This window comes from Ascaphus truei, chromosome 5, assembly GCF_040206685.1.
Source record: "Ascaphus truei isolate aAscTru1 chromosome 5, aAscTru1.hap1, whole genome shotgun sequence".
NCBI lineage: Eukaryota > Metazoa > Chordata > Amphibia > Anura > Ascaphidae > Ascaphus > Ascaphus truei.
The window spans coordinates 242743318-242758179 of NC_134487.1; the positions used below are offsets into that span (position 1 = coordinate 242743318).

At 41.2% G+C, this 14862-nt stretch overlaps 1 protein-coding gene across 1 annotated transcript in view; it reads left to right on the forward strand.

Annotated features, from left to right (window-relative positions):
- Nucleotides 1–14862, forward strand: part of SLIT3 (slit guidance ligand 3) — a 765483-nt gene that overhangs the window by 62544 nt on the left and 688077 nt on the right. Inside the window, exons 2-3 of the mRNA XM_075601882.1 lie at nucleotides 9621–9692; nucleotides 11103–11174. Of these exons, the coding sequence (XP_075457997.1) occupies nucleotides 9621–9692; nucleotides 11103–11174 (144 nt within the window). The remainder of the gene's footprint in view (nucleotides 1–9620; nucleotides 9693–11102; nucleotides 11175–14862) is intronic.

Genomic DNA, 14862 nt, shown 5'->3' on the forward strand with positions numbered 1-14862 from the left:
GTCCCCACGGGTGTTTGAGGGTTCCCGGGTCATCCCCACGGGTGTCTGGGGCACTCTGGTGTTCCCACGTGTGTCTGGGGGCCCCACAGGGGTCTCCGGGTGGTCCCGCAGGTGTCCGTGGGTCCTCAGATGGTCCCTGTGGGCGTCTGGGGTTTCTCGAGAGGTTCTCATTGGCGTCCGTGTGTCCTTGGGTGGTCCCCGTGGGTCCCCGCTGGCCTGCGGTACCATTCCTGTATTTAAAAAAAAAAAAAAAAAAACATGGCCTACATTTCAATAAATGCACCTCCCCCACCCCACCAAACACATACAGTACAGTAATGTGCAAAATAACTATTATCCAGATATAGATAATAGATTATTTGCCCATCATTAAACACAACATAAGCCAGCCAGCATAAATAAAGTAAATAAAAACCGTTCTTACCCCTGCCAACATGAAGGGCATCCTCGTCAGCCTACTGCAGGGCCATGTCCTGCGATGCCAGCAACAATACATAAAATAATGCAATTGGTTTTAATTAATGTGTTGCCTAGTGGTTGTATGAATTCATTGTTGTATTGGTTACTGCTTTTAGGTATTACATGTATTTTTGGGCTAGTGGTATGATTTATGTTATTGATTGCATAGTGGTTTTATTTATTTTATTGAATGCCTAGTGGTTTTATTTCTTTAATTGAGTGGCTAGTGTTTTTTTTTTTTGTTAATTGCTTGGTTGGCTAGTGCTTTTAATTTTTGTATCTGGGTGTTTAGGTGCTTGTTGTATCTGTTTTATTCTTGTGTATTATTGACATTCATAGCCTTCAACACATACTTCAACACATACTTCAGTCTGACTTTTTGAGACTCGAAAACTGGATTTCCCAAAACAAACTGTTTTTAAACACTGACAAGACTGTAACAATGGTATGTGGGACCAAGACTACATTTTTAAAGCTTCCAGCGACTGAGCTCCAGATTAGAACCAACGCTAACACCACCCTGTCACTAGTTTTAAATACCTGGGCTTATGGTTTGAATCCCACTTAACATTCGGAATGCACATTGATACCCTGACAACCAAGACCTATGCCAAACTAGGGGTACTTTACAGGAACAAATCCTCCCTAAGTCTCCTGGTCAGAAAGCGTATTGCACAGCAGGTGCTAATGCCAATTATTAACTATGGAGACATAGTATATGGCACGGCACCTCAAACCCACCTTAGCAAACTTGACACCCTCTACAATTCAATTTGTCGTTTTGTTCTCCAATGCAACTACAACACACATCACTGCGAAATGCTCAAATAACTAGATTGGTCATCACTAGAGTCTAGGCGCAAAGTTCACCTTTCCTGTCTTGCCTTTAAATTATTTATGGGCAAGCTACCCAGCTATCTGAACAAGCTCCTCACCCCTACCACATGCAGCACTTATCACCTGAGATCAGACTCCAAAAGACTGTTCATGGTCCCAAGGCTCAACAAAGTATCCGGCCGTTCCTCCTTCTCTTACCGTGCACCCCAAAACTGGAACAACCTACCAGAGACTCTCACATCCACCACCAGTTTAAGTTCTTTCAAATCTAAGGCTGTCTCACATTTTAATCTGGTCTGTAACTGTTTCATTTGTCCATAATATATATTTTCTTTAACTGTGCATGCAATGTCTTGTATATAATGTATACCCTGTTCATTTATGTAACTGTATTTGTAACCATGTATTATTTGTCTTAACTCTGTGCCCAGGACATACTTGAAAACGAGAGATAACTCTCAATGTATTACTTCCTGGTAAAATATTTTATAAATAAATAAATAAGTATTAGTGTGACCATTGACTGCTATAGTAGCTTTTCATGCCCATATTATATGGGTATGTTGTGCTACTATGCCAGTCAATGCCTAATCAAGGTGTGTTAAAACCCAGGCTGTAGACACATGGACCCTGGCTGTTGAGGAGAGAGGAGTAAGCTGCTGAAGACATTTTCTGATACAAGGTCTGATTAGCAAAGTAGATGAATTGTGAACTGTCTGTCCCCTGCATAGAAAAGGGTAACTGCCTGATTTATACACTGTCTGCTAAAGAGAAACTGTTTTTGTTTGTCTGCTGAAGAAAAGCCATTTTTCTTTTGTTGCTGATGAAAAGCTATTTTTGTTTTGTGTGCTGTATATCTTTTAAGGCTAAATAAATAAGCCTTGTCAAGAAACCTGCATGTGTAGTTGCATGTACCCTGCAACATATGGTGTAAGAAGTGGGATTTTGAAAGGCCCCTGCTGTTAAAGGGCCATACATACACACAAGAATGAAAAAAATGGAAGAATTTTTTAAGAGTTTTTGTGCGAGCAGACCAAACAGCAGGGACAGTTAATGCAGGAGCAGGCCCGGCTGCAAGCAGAGAGAGATTAAAGACTTTTGCAGCAGCAAACCCAGCTCCTAACCCAGCAGCAGGCAGCACAGGAGGAGTGAATGGCCAAGCTGCTGACCCAATTCCAGGGGTCTGCCAGTCCAGAACTTGCAAGCAGACCCCCGATACTCCTGAGGAAAATGGCTCCGAACGAGGATCCAGAGGCTTTTTTACTGATTTTTGAAAGAGTTGCCGAAGCTCAGGGCTGGGCTACAGATCGCTGGGCAACTGCTTTGGACCCGCTCCTCATAGGAGAAGCCCAGGCCTCATATCAGGGTCTCCCAGCAGATCAGGCAATGGACTACCGCCAAGTAAAAGCCGCCATACTGGATCGCTTAGGTCTGACCCACGAGACCTACCGGCAGCAGTTCCGGAACATGAAGTACACCGCTAAGATAAGACCCCGGGTCCTCGCTCAGCGATTATTGGACTTGTGTACACCCTGGATACAACCAGAGGAGTGCACTAACAAGGCAATTCTGGAGCAGGTGGTTTTGGAACAATTTCTACAAATAATACCCCCTTCCGCACGCTCGTGGGTAAAACGCCACGCTGCTGAAACCCTAGCTTTGGCGGTCCGACTCGTGGAGAACTTCCTTGGGGCTGAGCAGCAGGCGAGTGTCCTGGACCCGACTCCACTGGCACTGGCGGACGCCCAAAGAGGGAGGTCGGATCAATGGGGAACCTACGGCCCATCCATACGCAACCGCCAAGTCCAACGGAAGGAGCAGTCGTTCCAGCAAGGACAGAGTCCAAATGCTGGTCCCCGCGAGACCCTCATCTCCTTCCGGATGTCGGCTCGTCGCAAAATGAGAGGAACTTCCGAGGACGTCGCCCACAGGACCCACCAGATGCCTGGTCTCCAGTAACCGGTCCAGCGGAGCGCTATCCACAGCCCCCTCCTGCAAGGGAACCCTCTCCATGTTCCGCCTGCGGAGAACAAGGCCACCGGTATGTGGACTGTCCACAGATGGATTGGTCATTCAGCAGAACCGTCGCCTAGGCTATTACTGGGGAAAATTGCAAGCCCTGGCTACTTCCAGCCCTGATTGGGGGAAAACCATCCAGGCCCATGTAGATTCGGGCTCTGGGAAAACTCTGGTCCTCCAGGAACTGTTACCGCGTGTTCTTTTGACTCCCCATGGAGCATAGAATATATACACGGTGATGTAAAACGCTATCCGACGGCCTAAATCCGGCTACAGGTAAAAGGTCAGGAGGCTTACCTCGAAGTAGGAGTCGCTCCTTGGCTCCTTGCCCCTGTTGTGCTCGGTCGGGACTGGCCTTTCTTTTCGGACCTAATGGCCCCAGTCTTTCACGAGGAACCTCCTTCTAGGGCTCAGGAGAACCCTGGCAAACTGTTTCCCTTCTCGGCAGACCTTTTTCCCAGTAGACACCGTGTTCAAAAGACTCTGAAGCAAAGACGCTTGGACAAACAGGACTGGTTGCAGAAATCTGGGTTTCAAGGTGACCATTCTAGTAGTCAGAGGTCACAAGTGATGGCTGGGGATGGCCAAAGGGAGGGGGATATGGGCCCTGGAGATTTACCAGACCTGTACCTCCCTGACTTTCGCCAGAAGCAAAGGGAAGACCTAGTCCTTGCTAGACAGTATGACAAGGTGGTGAAAATTGATGAACAGATTTTAGATGCACAGTGGGTGATAGTATTCCCCCATTTTGAGCTATCAAAGGATATCCTATATAGGGTGAATAGGCAGACACAAACAGGGGAGGTCACCAGACAGATATTGGTTCCCAAGTCGTTTGTTAAATCTGTGTTCACTCTAGCCCATACTGTCCCTTGGGGTGGTCACCTGGGCAGGGATAAAACATTGGACCGTATTTCATCCTGATTCTATTGGCCAGGGATGCATAGTGATATTGCTAAGCTATGTGCAGCATGTCCGGAGTGCCAGCTAACTAGTCCAAAAGGACAAAAACCAGCCCCTTTGGTTCCTCTACCCTTGGTGTCAGTTCCCTTTGAGAGGATTGGGGTAGACTTGGTAGGACCTCTAGAACCTTCTGCGAAAGGACACAGGTTTATCCTTGTAATAGTTGACTATGCAACAAGGTATCCTGAGGCATTCCCCCTGAGAACAGTAACGGCGAAGCAAGTAGCCAACAAGTTGTTGGAACTGTTCTCACGGGTTGGACTTCCCCAGGTGATGTTGACAGACCAAGGTACAAATTTCATGGCTAAACTGATGCAGGATGTCTTAAAGTTACTAGAGGTCAAGCCTGTTCGGACATCGGTCTACCATCCACAGACTGACGGATTGGTGGAAAGATTTAACCGAACTCTAAAAGGGATGCTGAGGAAATTTGTAGATTCAGAGAAGAGAGCCTGGGATGAACTTCTCCCTTTTCTGCTGTTTGCAGTGCGGGAAGTTCCCCAGGCCTCCACGAGATTCTGTCCATTTGAATTGCTCTATGGCCGCTAACCCCGGGGTATCCTAGACCTCCTAAAGAGTCCTGGGAGGAACAGCAGTCCCCTTCTAAGAATACCCTGCAATATGTACTAGACCTTAGGAAGCGCCTAGATGTGGTCGGCCATTTTTCCAGGGAGAATCTTAGATCAGCCCAGGACAGTCAGGAGAGACATTACAATCAGAATGTTCACATGAGAGTGTTTCACCCAGGAGACCAGGTGATGTTATTGTACCCAGTTGCGAGAGTAAACTCCTGGCCAAATGGCAGGGCCCATTCGAAGTACTCCGCCGTACGGGTGATGTGGATTACGAGATCGCTCAACCAGGGTCCAGGAATGGTAAACAAATTTACCATGTGAACTTGCTGAAACCCTGGAAGATGCAGCGGTCTCTATTCATCCACCCGGTGGAGGAGGAAACGGACTTGGGTCCTCAGCCTCCACGGGAGAACATCGTGAGTGACGATAAAATCCCAATGGTTAAACAGTTGTCCTCTGAACAAAAAGGGGACTTGTTAGCAATAATTACACAATTCCAGGATGTTTTTTCTGACTTACCAGGACAAACTAACTTAATTTCCCATGCAATCGAGACAGCACCTGGGGTAAAAGTACGTTCCCGTCCTTATAGGTTGCCTGAAAGTCGTAGGGCTCTGGTAGAGAAGTAGGTACAAGAAATGTTACACTTAGGAGTGATTGAGGAATCATGCAGTGAGTGGTGTAGTCCACTAATTATGTTCCCTAAACCCGATGGGAAGGTAAGATTTTGTGTGGACCTCCGAAAGGTCAATGCGGTATCCAAGTTTGACGCATATCCGATGCCAACGGTGGACGAATTAATTGACGCCCTTGGTAACGCGGAATATATATCCACGTTGGATTTGACAAAAGGATACTGGCAAATACACATAGAGGAAAAATCCAAATGCAAAACAGCCTTTGCCACTCCCATGGGTTTATACCAGTTTGTGACAATGCCATTTGGACTGCATGGAGCCCCAGCCACATTTCAGAGACTCATGGATAAGGTACTGAGGCCCCATAGGAATTATGCCGCAGCCTACCTAGATGACATTGTCATTTATAGTAAACACTGGCGGGCCCATCTAAATAGGCTGAAAGCAGTCCTCAAATCTCTAAGAGAGGCAGGGCGGGTATGCAGTCGGAGGTGGAAAAGTAAGGCCACTAGCCGACAAGGTAGTTGCCCTGAAAGAAGTTCCGACCCCCCAAACAAAAACGCAGGTACACTCTCTGCTGAGTTTAGCAGGGTACTACCGGCGGTTCATCACCAACTATTCGGAAGTGGCAGCCCCTTTAATGGACCTCACAAAAAAGTGTGCCCCTACACAAGTGGTGTGGTCAAGGGATTGTCAGAGAGCCTTTGAGGACATAAAAAGGTGTCTATCAGAGGGTCCCGTCCTTAGAAGCCCAGACTTCAACAGCCCTTTTATAGTGCAAACAGATGCATCAGAGATAGGGCTAGGGGCAGTGTTGTCACAACAGTTTGAGGGAGTTGAACATCCTATCCTTTTCCTGAGTAGGAAATTGTTCCCAAGGGAAAAAAACTACTCAGTGATTGAGAAAGAGTGCCTCGCAGTAAAGTGGGCAATCGAGGCTTTGAGGCATTACCAGGCAGGAGTCCATTTTACTTTGGTGACGGATCATGCTCCACTGAAGTTGTTAAATAGCATGAAGGATTCCAATGCTAGATTGACTATGCAGGAAAAATTCTTTTTTTTTTAAGTGTCGCCTCGCCGCTTCTCTGTAGCTTCTCCCCACCTTCTTGCCAACTTTTTCTGGCGAGGCGATTCGGAGAAGAAATCTCAATTCTAGAGCGGCGATCAGACTCAATATGCTGATCGTGGCTACTAGAATTGAGTGAGTTTGAGAAACTGCCGATAAGTGGCGAAAAGTGGCTTATCGCTGCGCGTTTTGCGATATATTTTTTCCGGAAAACATTTTTGACGAAAATTTCTAGTATTGCCAAAATATCGGAGTTTACAGAATAGCAGTAGGCTTTTTTTGACGATAAGCTGCCGATAACTGATTTATCGGACCTTTTTGCAAAGGCCACTTTAGTGTTTTTGTTTTCAGTGCCTTTACTCACTGAGCCACTTCTTCAGCCAATCTCAATATGTTTGCAACAATTAAGTTATGTTTTAATGTTGCTTCAATGAAAGTTGTTGCAGTCTACAAGAAATACACATGGGGATTATTTACTAAAGTCTCTCCCCGTACAAAACTAGGGTAAACCAGTTCAGATGAATTGCACCAGATGTTTCAAAGAAACTATTTCCACAGCTTTCTATAGGATTCCTTTTCTTTATTACATTTGGTCATTTTTTTCACTGGTTTTGTCCCAGTTTTGCAGACCGGGGTCTTTAATATATAATCCTCAGGAAATCTTGGAACACCTACATATATGTATTATCCACAAGTGCTCTGCTTCTATAAATGGTGCACTTCTCTGGTTCAATTGATAATGTATATAAACCAAAAAAATACCTTATTTACAGTACATTGCCAGTGTCAATACAGAAGCTAACTTGAACATTATCAAAATATGAATCAGAATGACACACTTATGTTCTGTTCATGCCAATACCCACATTGTTAATAGTGCTTACGCAGCTGTGGTAAGGATCAGCAATTCATAAGAACAAGCTGAAAGGCATATGTACTTCGAAACCAAAAACCCACGCTATGCTAATCCCAAATTTGGTAATGGAATTAGGGATTATTGACAGAGCAGATTTCACATGGAACAACATGCAGGATGTATCTGTATGAAAAAGTGGCTGCTTGCTCTAGAATTCAAGGAAAACTAGAGAATGATTTTCACCAGACGAAAAAGTAACTTATGCCATTGTTATTCTTTGAAAATATACTAAAACAGTCATGTATCATGAAAAATAATGCTAGTTAATATAACTTTATTTTTTCAAATATGGCTGATAATTTAACAAACTGAAGGCAAAAAAAGATAACTAAATGTTTATTGAGTGTTCTGTAATACTATAAACATACTATAATACAATAAGCATACTAAGGGTACTAGCTCAATATCCATATTCTATAACACAATGAATGGTGTTCAGAACAACAACATAATGCATAAATATTTCACTTTCATATTTCCATAAGGGCAGAAAAAAACAGACTTTTCACTTGTCAATCAGTATTGTCTATTGATCAACATGTTGGGCCTTCCCGATGTTCTTCTGTTTGGTCTGTTGTCTTCTGTATCCATTCACACAACATTGTTCTTTGTTTCTGTTTATATTTTGTGGCTTACCTTTTCTTTACTGCTAATGTCAGTGGCTTCCCATTGCTTTCCAGGAAGCAATTTAAACCAGAAAGCTGTGCTGTTAGTTTTTACACACACACACACACACACACACACACACACACACACACACACACACACACACACACACACACACACACACACACACACACACAGTGGGTTCCCCGGGGCTGAACCATAGCAATCTAAACTAGTGGTTATCCCATGGTTACTTAGATGTTTAATTTTAACATTTCCATACAATATTTTTTGTCCAGGAGAAATAAATGTCCATATGGGACAGACTTAGTCTGGCAGCCAACAGAAAACCATGACGTTATCGTGAGATAAAATTGCAGCTTGGTGACCCTGCAGCCATCTTGGATTTTCCTTTCAACTATTGGCAACAGTAAAAAATATATATATCTTAACAATTGGGGGTCTAAAGAGTTTCAAGCATTCAGATACTGTGAATGAGTATGACTCCTTGTTAAATGAGATGCGAAAGAACCAATGTGCTGGAGTATGATTACTGTATTGTCAAAACATTACAAATTGTATTGTTATTTGTTATCAAAGAGTTGACTCTTTTTAAAGTTGAGTTTATAAGGAAAAAAGATGCCAAGTTGGGAAAATTGTAGCTGTGGTACCTGGAAACATGCCTGCTACTATCCTACGGCAGTAATCACAGGGTTAGATCTCTACACATTTCATTTTGGATAATCTTATGTTCCTGGAACTGGTTCTCATGTACTTTTATTTCATCCGGTTGAATTTCCGCCCTTGGCACTACTATTTAAGAGTGAAAAAATAATATTGAATGAAACCTTTTACCCTCTAAATACCTAAAATAAGAAGGCAAGCATTTAGCAACAATGATTTTATTTAGGTACAGTGAAACAGCTTAGTGTGTTAACACTGGTTTCTGTGCTATGGGTACAATATAATTTCCTCTTATTTAACATGAGATTTACTCTTTTTTTAGTGGTTCAGAGCATTTATAACATGTCTAAGAAACTAAATGTGTGCAGCCTACTTATGGCCTAGACCTCGCCATTGTGTGTTCGGTCAACATTTGTGGCTTTCCATCACACATTGGTGTACTAATCAGTTGGGTTTAGCTCTGTGAGAGAGTTATTGAGACAGGTTATATGTCAGTTACTGGGACCATTGTATTGTTTTTCTGTGAGCACATATTTAGCACTAGCACATTTTTCTCTCTCAATTTGTTTAACTTTGGATTTAACCTTGGGCATACATTTTACCATTTAGATTTTAGAAGAATCACCCAAAGCATTGCTTTTAGACAAACTCAAATGTACTGTATACGTTTTCAATTTGGTAACACATTCTAGGATGGATATTGAATTCTAGATACATGTTATTCACACAATCTCAATGGTAACTGAGATCATTTGAGTAACTAACATTACATTTGTTATGATTGCAAATATATAAAATTAGTATGCATTTGTGTTATTTACATATTACTTACAACATTATTTTTTTATTTATTTTAGTGACCTGGACAAAAACAATGTTACAAGGATCACCAAAACAGACTTTGCTGGCCTGAAAAACCTTCGAGTGCTGTAAGTTTACAAGATGTGAAATGCAAAACAATTATTGCAGTGTTGCATGCAAATGACCACAATGGACAATTGGCATTCTGCATAATATATACAGAATTTAAAAAGATATCACATAACTGTATTAACAACACATTTAATAATAAATAAATAAACAGTTTTTCTGCATTTTAGACCATGTATGTGTTCTTAATATAGCTTCACTAAACATATATAAAGGAGGAATCATTCTGACGACTGAGGTTAGCCTAATTACATGATGAAACTTTTCATGATAATTATACACATATTACTTGGTATATAAGTTTCAATATTTTTTAACTGTTTTTTTTTTCAGCTGCGTCTCGGGCAACATGTATAAACTCTGTGTAGTTTACAGATAACCCAGCTATTTTACACTAAGCTTTTGTTCGATGAATGTCAATATCTTAATTGTCACAGGGAAACTCAAACCTATACAGGATGTTTAGTGTTCCTAATTTCAAATATTTGAATGCATAGCAAACCAGCAATCTATTTAAAGATAACAATTTCTCTTAAGCATAACAATAGCCTAGATCAGGGGCGAGCAAACATTTTTTGCTGTGCCACACCCCCCCCTGCTCCGTTCTGAGCCCCCCCCCTCCTTACCTCGCGCGGCGTCATTGGTCACGTCACATGACCCCGCACCGTTATTTGACACCGCGTTGCCATAAACAAGAATGACACCGGCAGAGTCCAGGTAAGTTTTAGAGTTGCAGGGGCCTCACACGATCCCCCAGCATTTAATTTAAATGCCTCGAGGAAGAGTGCGGGGCCTCTGCAACCTCCCACGCCCCCCCAGACACATACAGCGCCCCTCCCCCCCCCACTTTGCGCACCGCTGGCCTAGGTGAAATCTAAGAAACATAGTTGAAGGTGATGTCAAACAATTAAAATGTTTTAGAATGAAATTCTGCTCTACAATTTTCTGACAGAAAGTTAAGTTTTCACATATTATTTCTAAAAATGTAGAATCATTTACAAAGTCAAAGTCTAAATTTAAAGATGTGTACAGAAAATAAAAAATACAACTTGTGAGCACATTTGCATGTCTCGAAAGGTGCACTAATATTTTACAGAACTTTATTTAATACTTGTAAGCTACTATTCATTTGTTGAAAAAAAATGATATGCCTAATATATGGTTACTTGTATTCAAAATGATAGGATGATCTGGTTTGTATACTGTCCATTTGCTTTTACAATCTCAATTAACTGGTGTCAATCCCATTTTGTTTTTTCGTTTTTTATTTTTCTAGAGTTTTCCGCTTTAAAAATATTTGGTTAATTCTAATACCGTTACTGTCAATGTATAGTTAAAAAAGTAACGTAAGGTCAATGGTAGTCCCAACACTTTCAGTTATGAGTGGCTGGTATTTTTTGTGCTTACAGGCATTTGGAAGATAACCAAATCAGCATCATAGAGCGGGGAGCATTTCAAGATCTAAAGCAACTTGAGCGGATGTAAGTATAAATTGATTATATGGTATTATTATTTGTATTTTAAAAAAAGGTTGTGTGTGTCAAGCCATATATACCAGGAATAGGAGATTTCATCCTAGACGGTGAAGAATAACAAGAGTCTCACGAGCTCTATAATAGTTGACCTAGTAATAATGCAGATGAGCGCAATTTACATTGCATGACTGTCGGTTTGTGGTTACATATGCACAGTGGCCTACTGGCATTCTTCCGAGGAACGGTTACATATAGAACAAAACATTGGGGGGTTTTGTCACCACACTTCCTTAATTACAGTCAATTCCATAAGTATTTACTGAGCTGACTTTTTAGTTTTTTTATTTCTTTGTAGGAGAATTGATGCAGAACAATTGATATGGTAAATAATTACCCCCTTTATCCTATTGAGTTTGCAAATCAACTAGGACTTCAGTAGACTTTTATAGTACATCTGCCTAAATGTAGTACCTTTTTTACTCAAGAATACTAAAGCATATTATTATCAGCCTCTCTCTCTATGGCCCTTATTCTATGAAGTACGATAGCGCACGGAAAGACTATTCAAATTAATGGGTCTTTGCACCGGTGCTATGACATTTTACAGATTAAGAACCCATGTCTCTTTGGAATGTATAACATTGCTAAGTGAAAATTGGGACATCAGAAGCAAAACTTGAACTCCTGTTTATTTTGTTTGTTTTCATTTGTGTCAGGTCAGCATTTGCAATAAGTCGTATTCTGTGGGGCCTATTCTGTATTCACAGAAATGCAAAAGCAATAGCAGATCATTAATGGTCATTCAGGTGAATAGTTATTGCACTTTTAGTAAACTACAGTACTGTTAAAAGTGAAATGCAGCATCTTTTTAAAGGCAGTATTATATTTTCTGGCAGAAATACACATGCTTGTTAAACTTAATCAAAGTTCATACACCAGGATTCATGAGAAAATGTTATTACCGTTGATGCTTCACTGATATTTGTAAATCACAAGCTTTATTTAAATTGAGTGTTCCTAAAATATATAGATTGATCATAATATTCTGGCTGCATAGTACACCATTGCTCATCTTGGCACTATTGTACATTCAATACTACTTATTGCTAAAGTATAATATTTAAATACTTAATTGCTACAGAGGCACGCATTTCATTACAGATTAAGTCCCCTTCTAAAGTATAGAATGTAATCAATTCTATTCCAAATAATGATAACACAGTTCCAGGAATCCAAGCCGCCGATTTTTTTGTCAAAGTTTATTTTTTTATAGATGATTGAAGCAGGGGTTCTCCGGAGTTAAACCCCATTCATTTCAGTTCCAGGGACCCCCTGCTTCCGGTGATACGTACCTCCGAAGTAGGTGCTGATAGCCACTCTTCTCAGCTACCATGGATCATGTAATGGCCGCTTTTCAAAGCTCCTGCTCCCTGTGGGCCAATAGGAAGCGTGACTTCTACCAGTGTTGCTTCCTATTGGCCCATGTGATGCAGAAGCTTTAGAAAGCAGAGGGATACTGGCACCCCCTACAGAGGTAAGTGTATCTGGAAGCAGGAGGTCCCGGAGTTGAAATTAACGGTTGTTCAGCTCCATAGACACCCTGCTTCAATCTGCTGTAAAAAAAAAAAAACAATCGCTTGGATTGCACCTCTAAAAGGGCAGTCCAACCTACTTGATTTTTGTTATTAAATGTATCTCTAAGGTCATAGCTCTGATGATTATCTTTACTTAATATACATATACTGATCACATTCAAGATAATATAAATAACATCTTTACATACATCATCATCATCATCATCAAATGTAACCCACAGCACAGTGGTGTACAACACATGCCATTTAACAGGATGCCATTTCTCTTACCCCCATCCTGCCTACATCTGGAAACATTCTCTAATTTACTAGTGAAACATTTTATCTTTAATAGTGTTGCCAAAGGCCAGACCAGGTAATAGAGTATCTGCTCAGCGTGGTTATTTGTACATATGTCAGATATAAACACAAAACAGACAACACTCAACTGCCATTCAAACAAAGTAAAGCAGCTGGGGGTGGGGGAATTATATGCATATATTTGGGCAGTTAGCAATTATTTTCTTCATGTCAATGCTAGGTTACCCTTGTGCAGGAAATTCCATAGAAACGACTAAACATAAACTGTCCTTTGAAAACAGACACAAGGAAACGTTATCATTCTAAGATTTACTGCTAAGGTATTTCGAGGACCTCCCCTGCATACTTTGTAAACCACCCTGACCTTTCATTATTCATTTATTTAAAATGTATATTAATATGCTCTGGGGGTGGGGAGATTCTTCCTGATTTTACATAAGATTGCTATAGACACTTTTGAAGGTGAAAGGTGAAATAGAACAAGTACTTTAACAAATATACATCTACAATAAAAATCACCTTTATACATTTTGAATACCTTAAAGTCGCTTTGTTTTTTAATATTATATTAAATGTTCTATTTAAGTAGGTTCAATGCTCTAAGGCAGGGGTGCACAAACTTTCTGCGCTGCGCCCCCCCTGTTTGCTCTCCCCGTGTGTCGCGCCCACCCTCCTTACCTCTAATGCGGCATCAAATTACGTTGCGGAGTCATGTGACATGACGTGACCTGCAGCATCATTTGACGCCGCATCCATGGAGACATGTGGACTGAAGCCGGGTAAGTGCATTACAGAGGCTTCGTGTCTCACCGCAGAGTCTCTGTAAATTCTGCAACCCCCCCAAAAAAGTATTGCGCCCCCAGTTTGCACACCCCTACTATAAGGCCCAGATATATCAAGCTCCAGTGTTAAGAAAATGCTGTATTACTGCCAAAAAAAGGCGTTATTTTTATAGTGCAATAATAGATAAATGTTGCACCGCAAAAAATATTGGATCCATTAAAAATAGTCAAAATGCTGCATTTTTGGTATTATGTTCCGATTAACGGCAGAAATACTGCATATATTTTATCACCTACTCCATGCTGGTGTTAGCCCTGTTTTGTCTATATACATAATGGCCAATATATTGCCCACTCTATACATAGACAAGAAACCCTAAGCCAGCATGAAATAGATGATCAAAACTGACTTCAAAAACATTAGAGTAAATTTTAACCTCTTAGTAGCCCAAGTGGCCAACTAGTCATTCATTGTTTTCCACAAATCGGGTTAATATCTAAATTAAACTACACTACCTACCCCCATACCTACCTGCCATGCAATGCTTTACTAGCCGCTAAGGTAACAAGGGGTTAACCCTTACCACTCCCTCCTCCCCCGGGACACCTAAACACCCACCACAGGATAACTATACCCATCACCCACCCTATTATCCCCCAACAAACCTACCCCCTCTCGAGACTAATGGCCAATAGTCATATTAGCCAAATGTGGCTAATAATGCATTTGACATTTTAAAAGCAATACAAGCTATGTAATAAACACATAACACATAAAAAAGTTAATTTATAAAAAATCACATAATAAAAAAAGCCTTTAAATCCATTGATTGTCACTGTGGCTACCTAGGTCCTCAAATGTGGGCTTAGATTGCCAATGTGGTTATCAATGTTGAACTGTAAAAAAAATTGGATCACTTACCCTAGCCAGGATGAAGGCCTGAAGCCCCCAGGAACAAATCCAATATGTAACGGGGGAAAGAAATCACTTTGTTAGTTCTAAACACATTTTTGTAT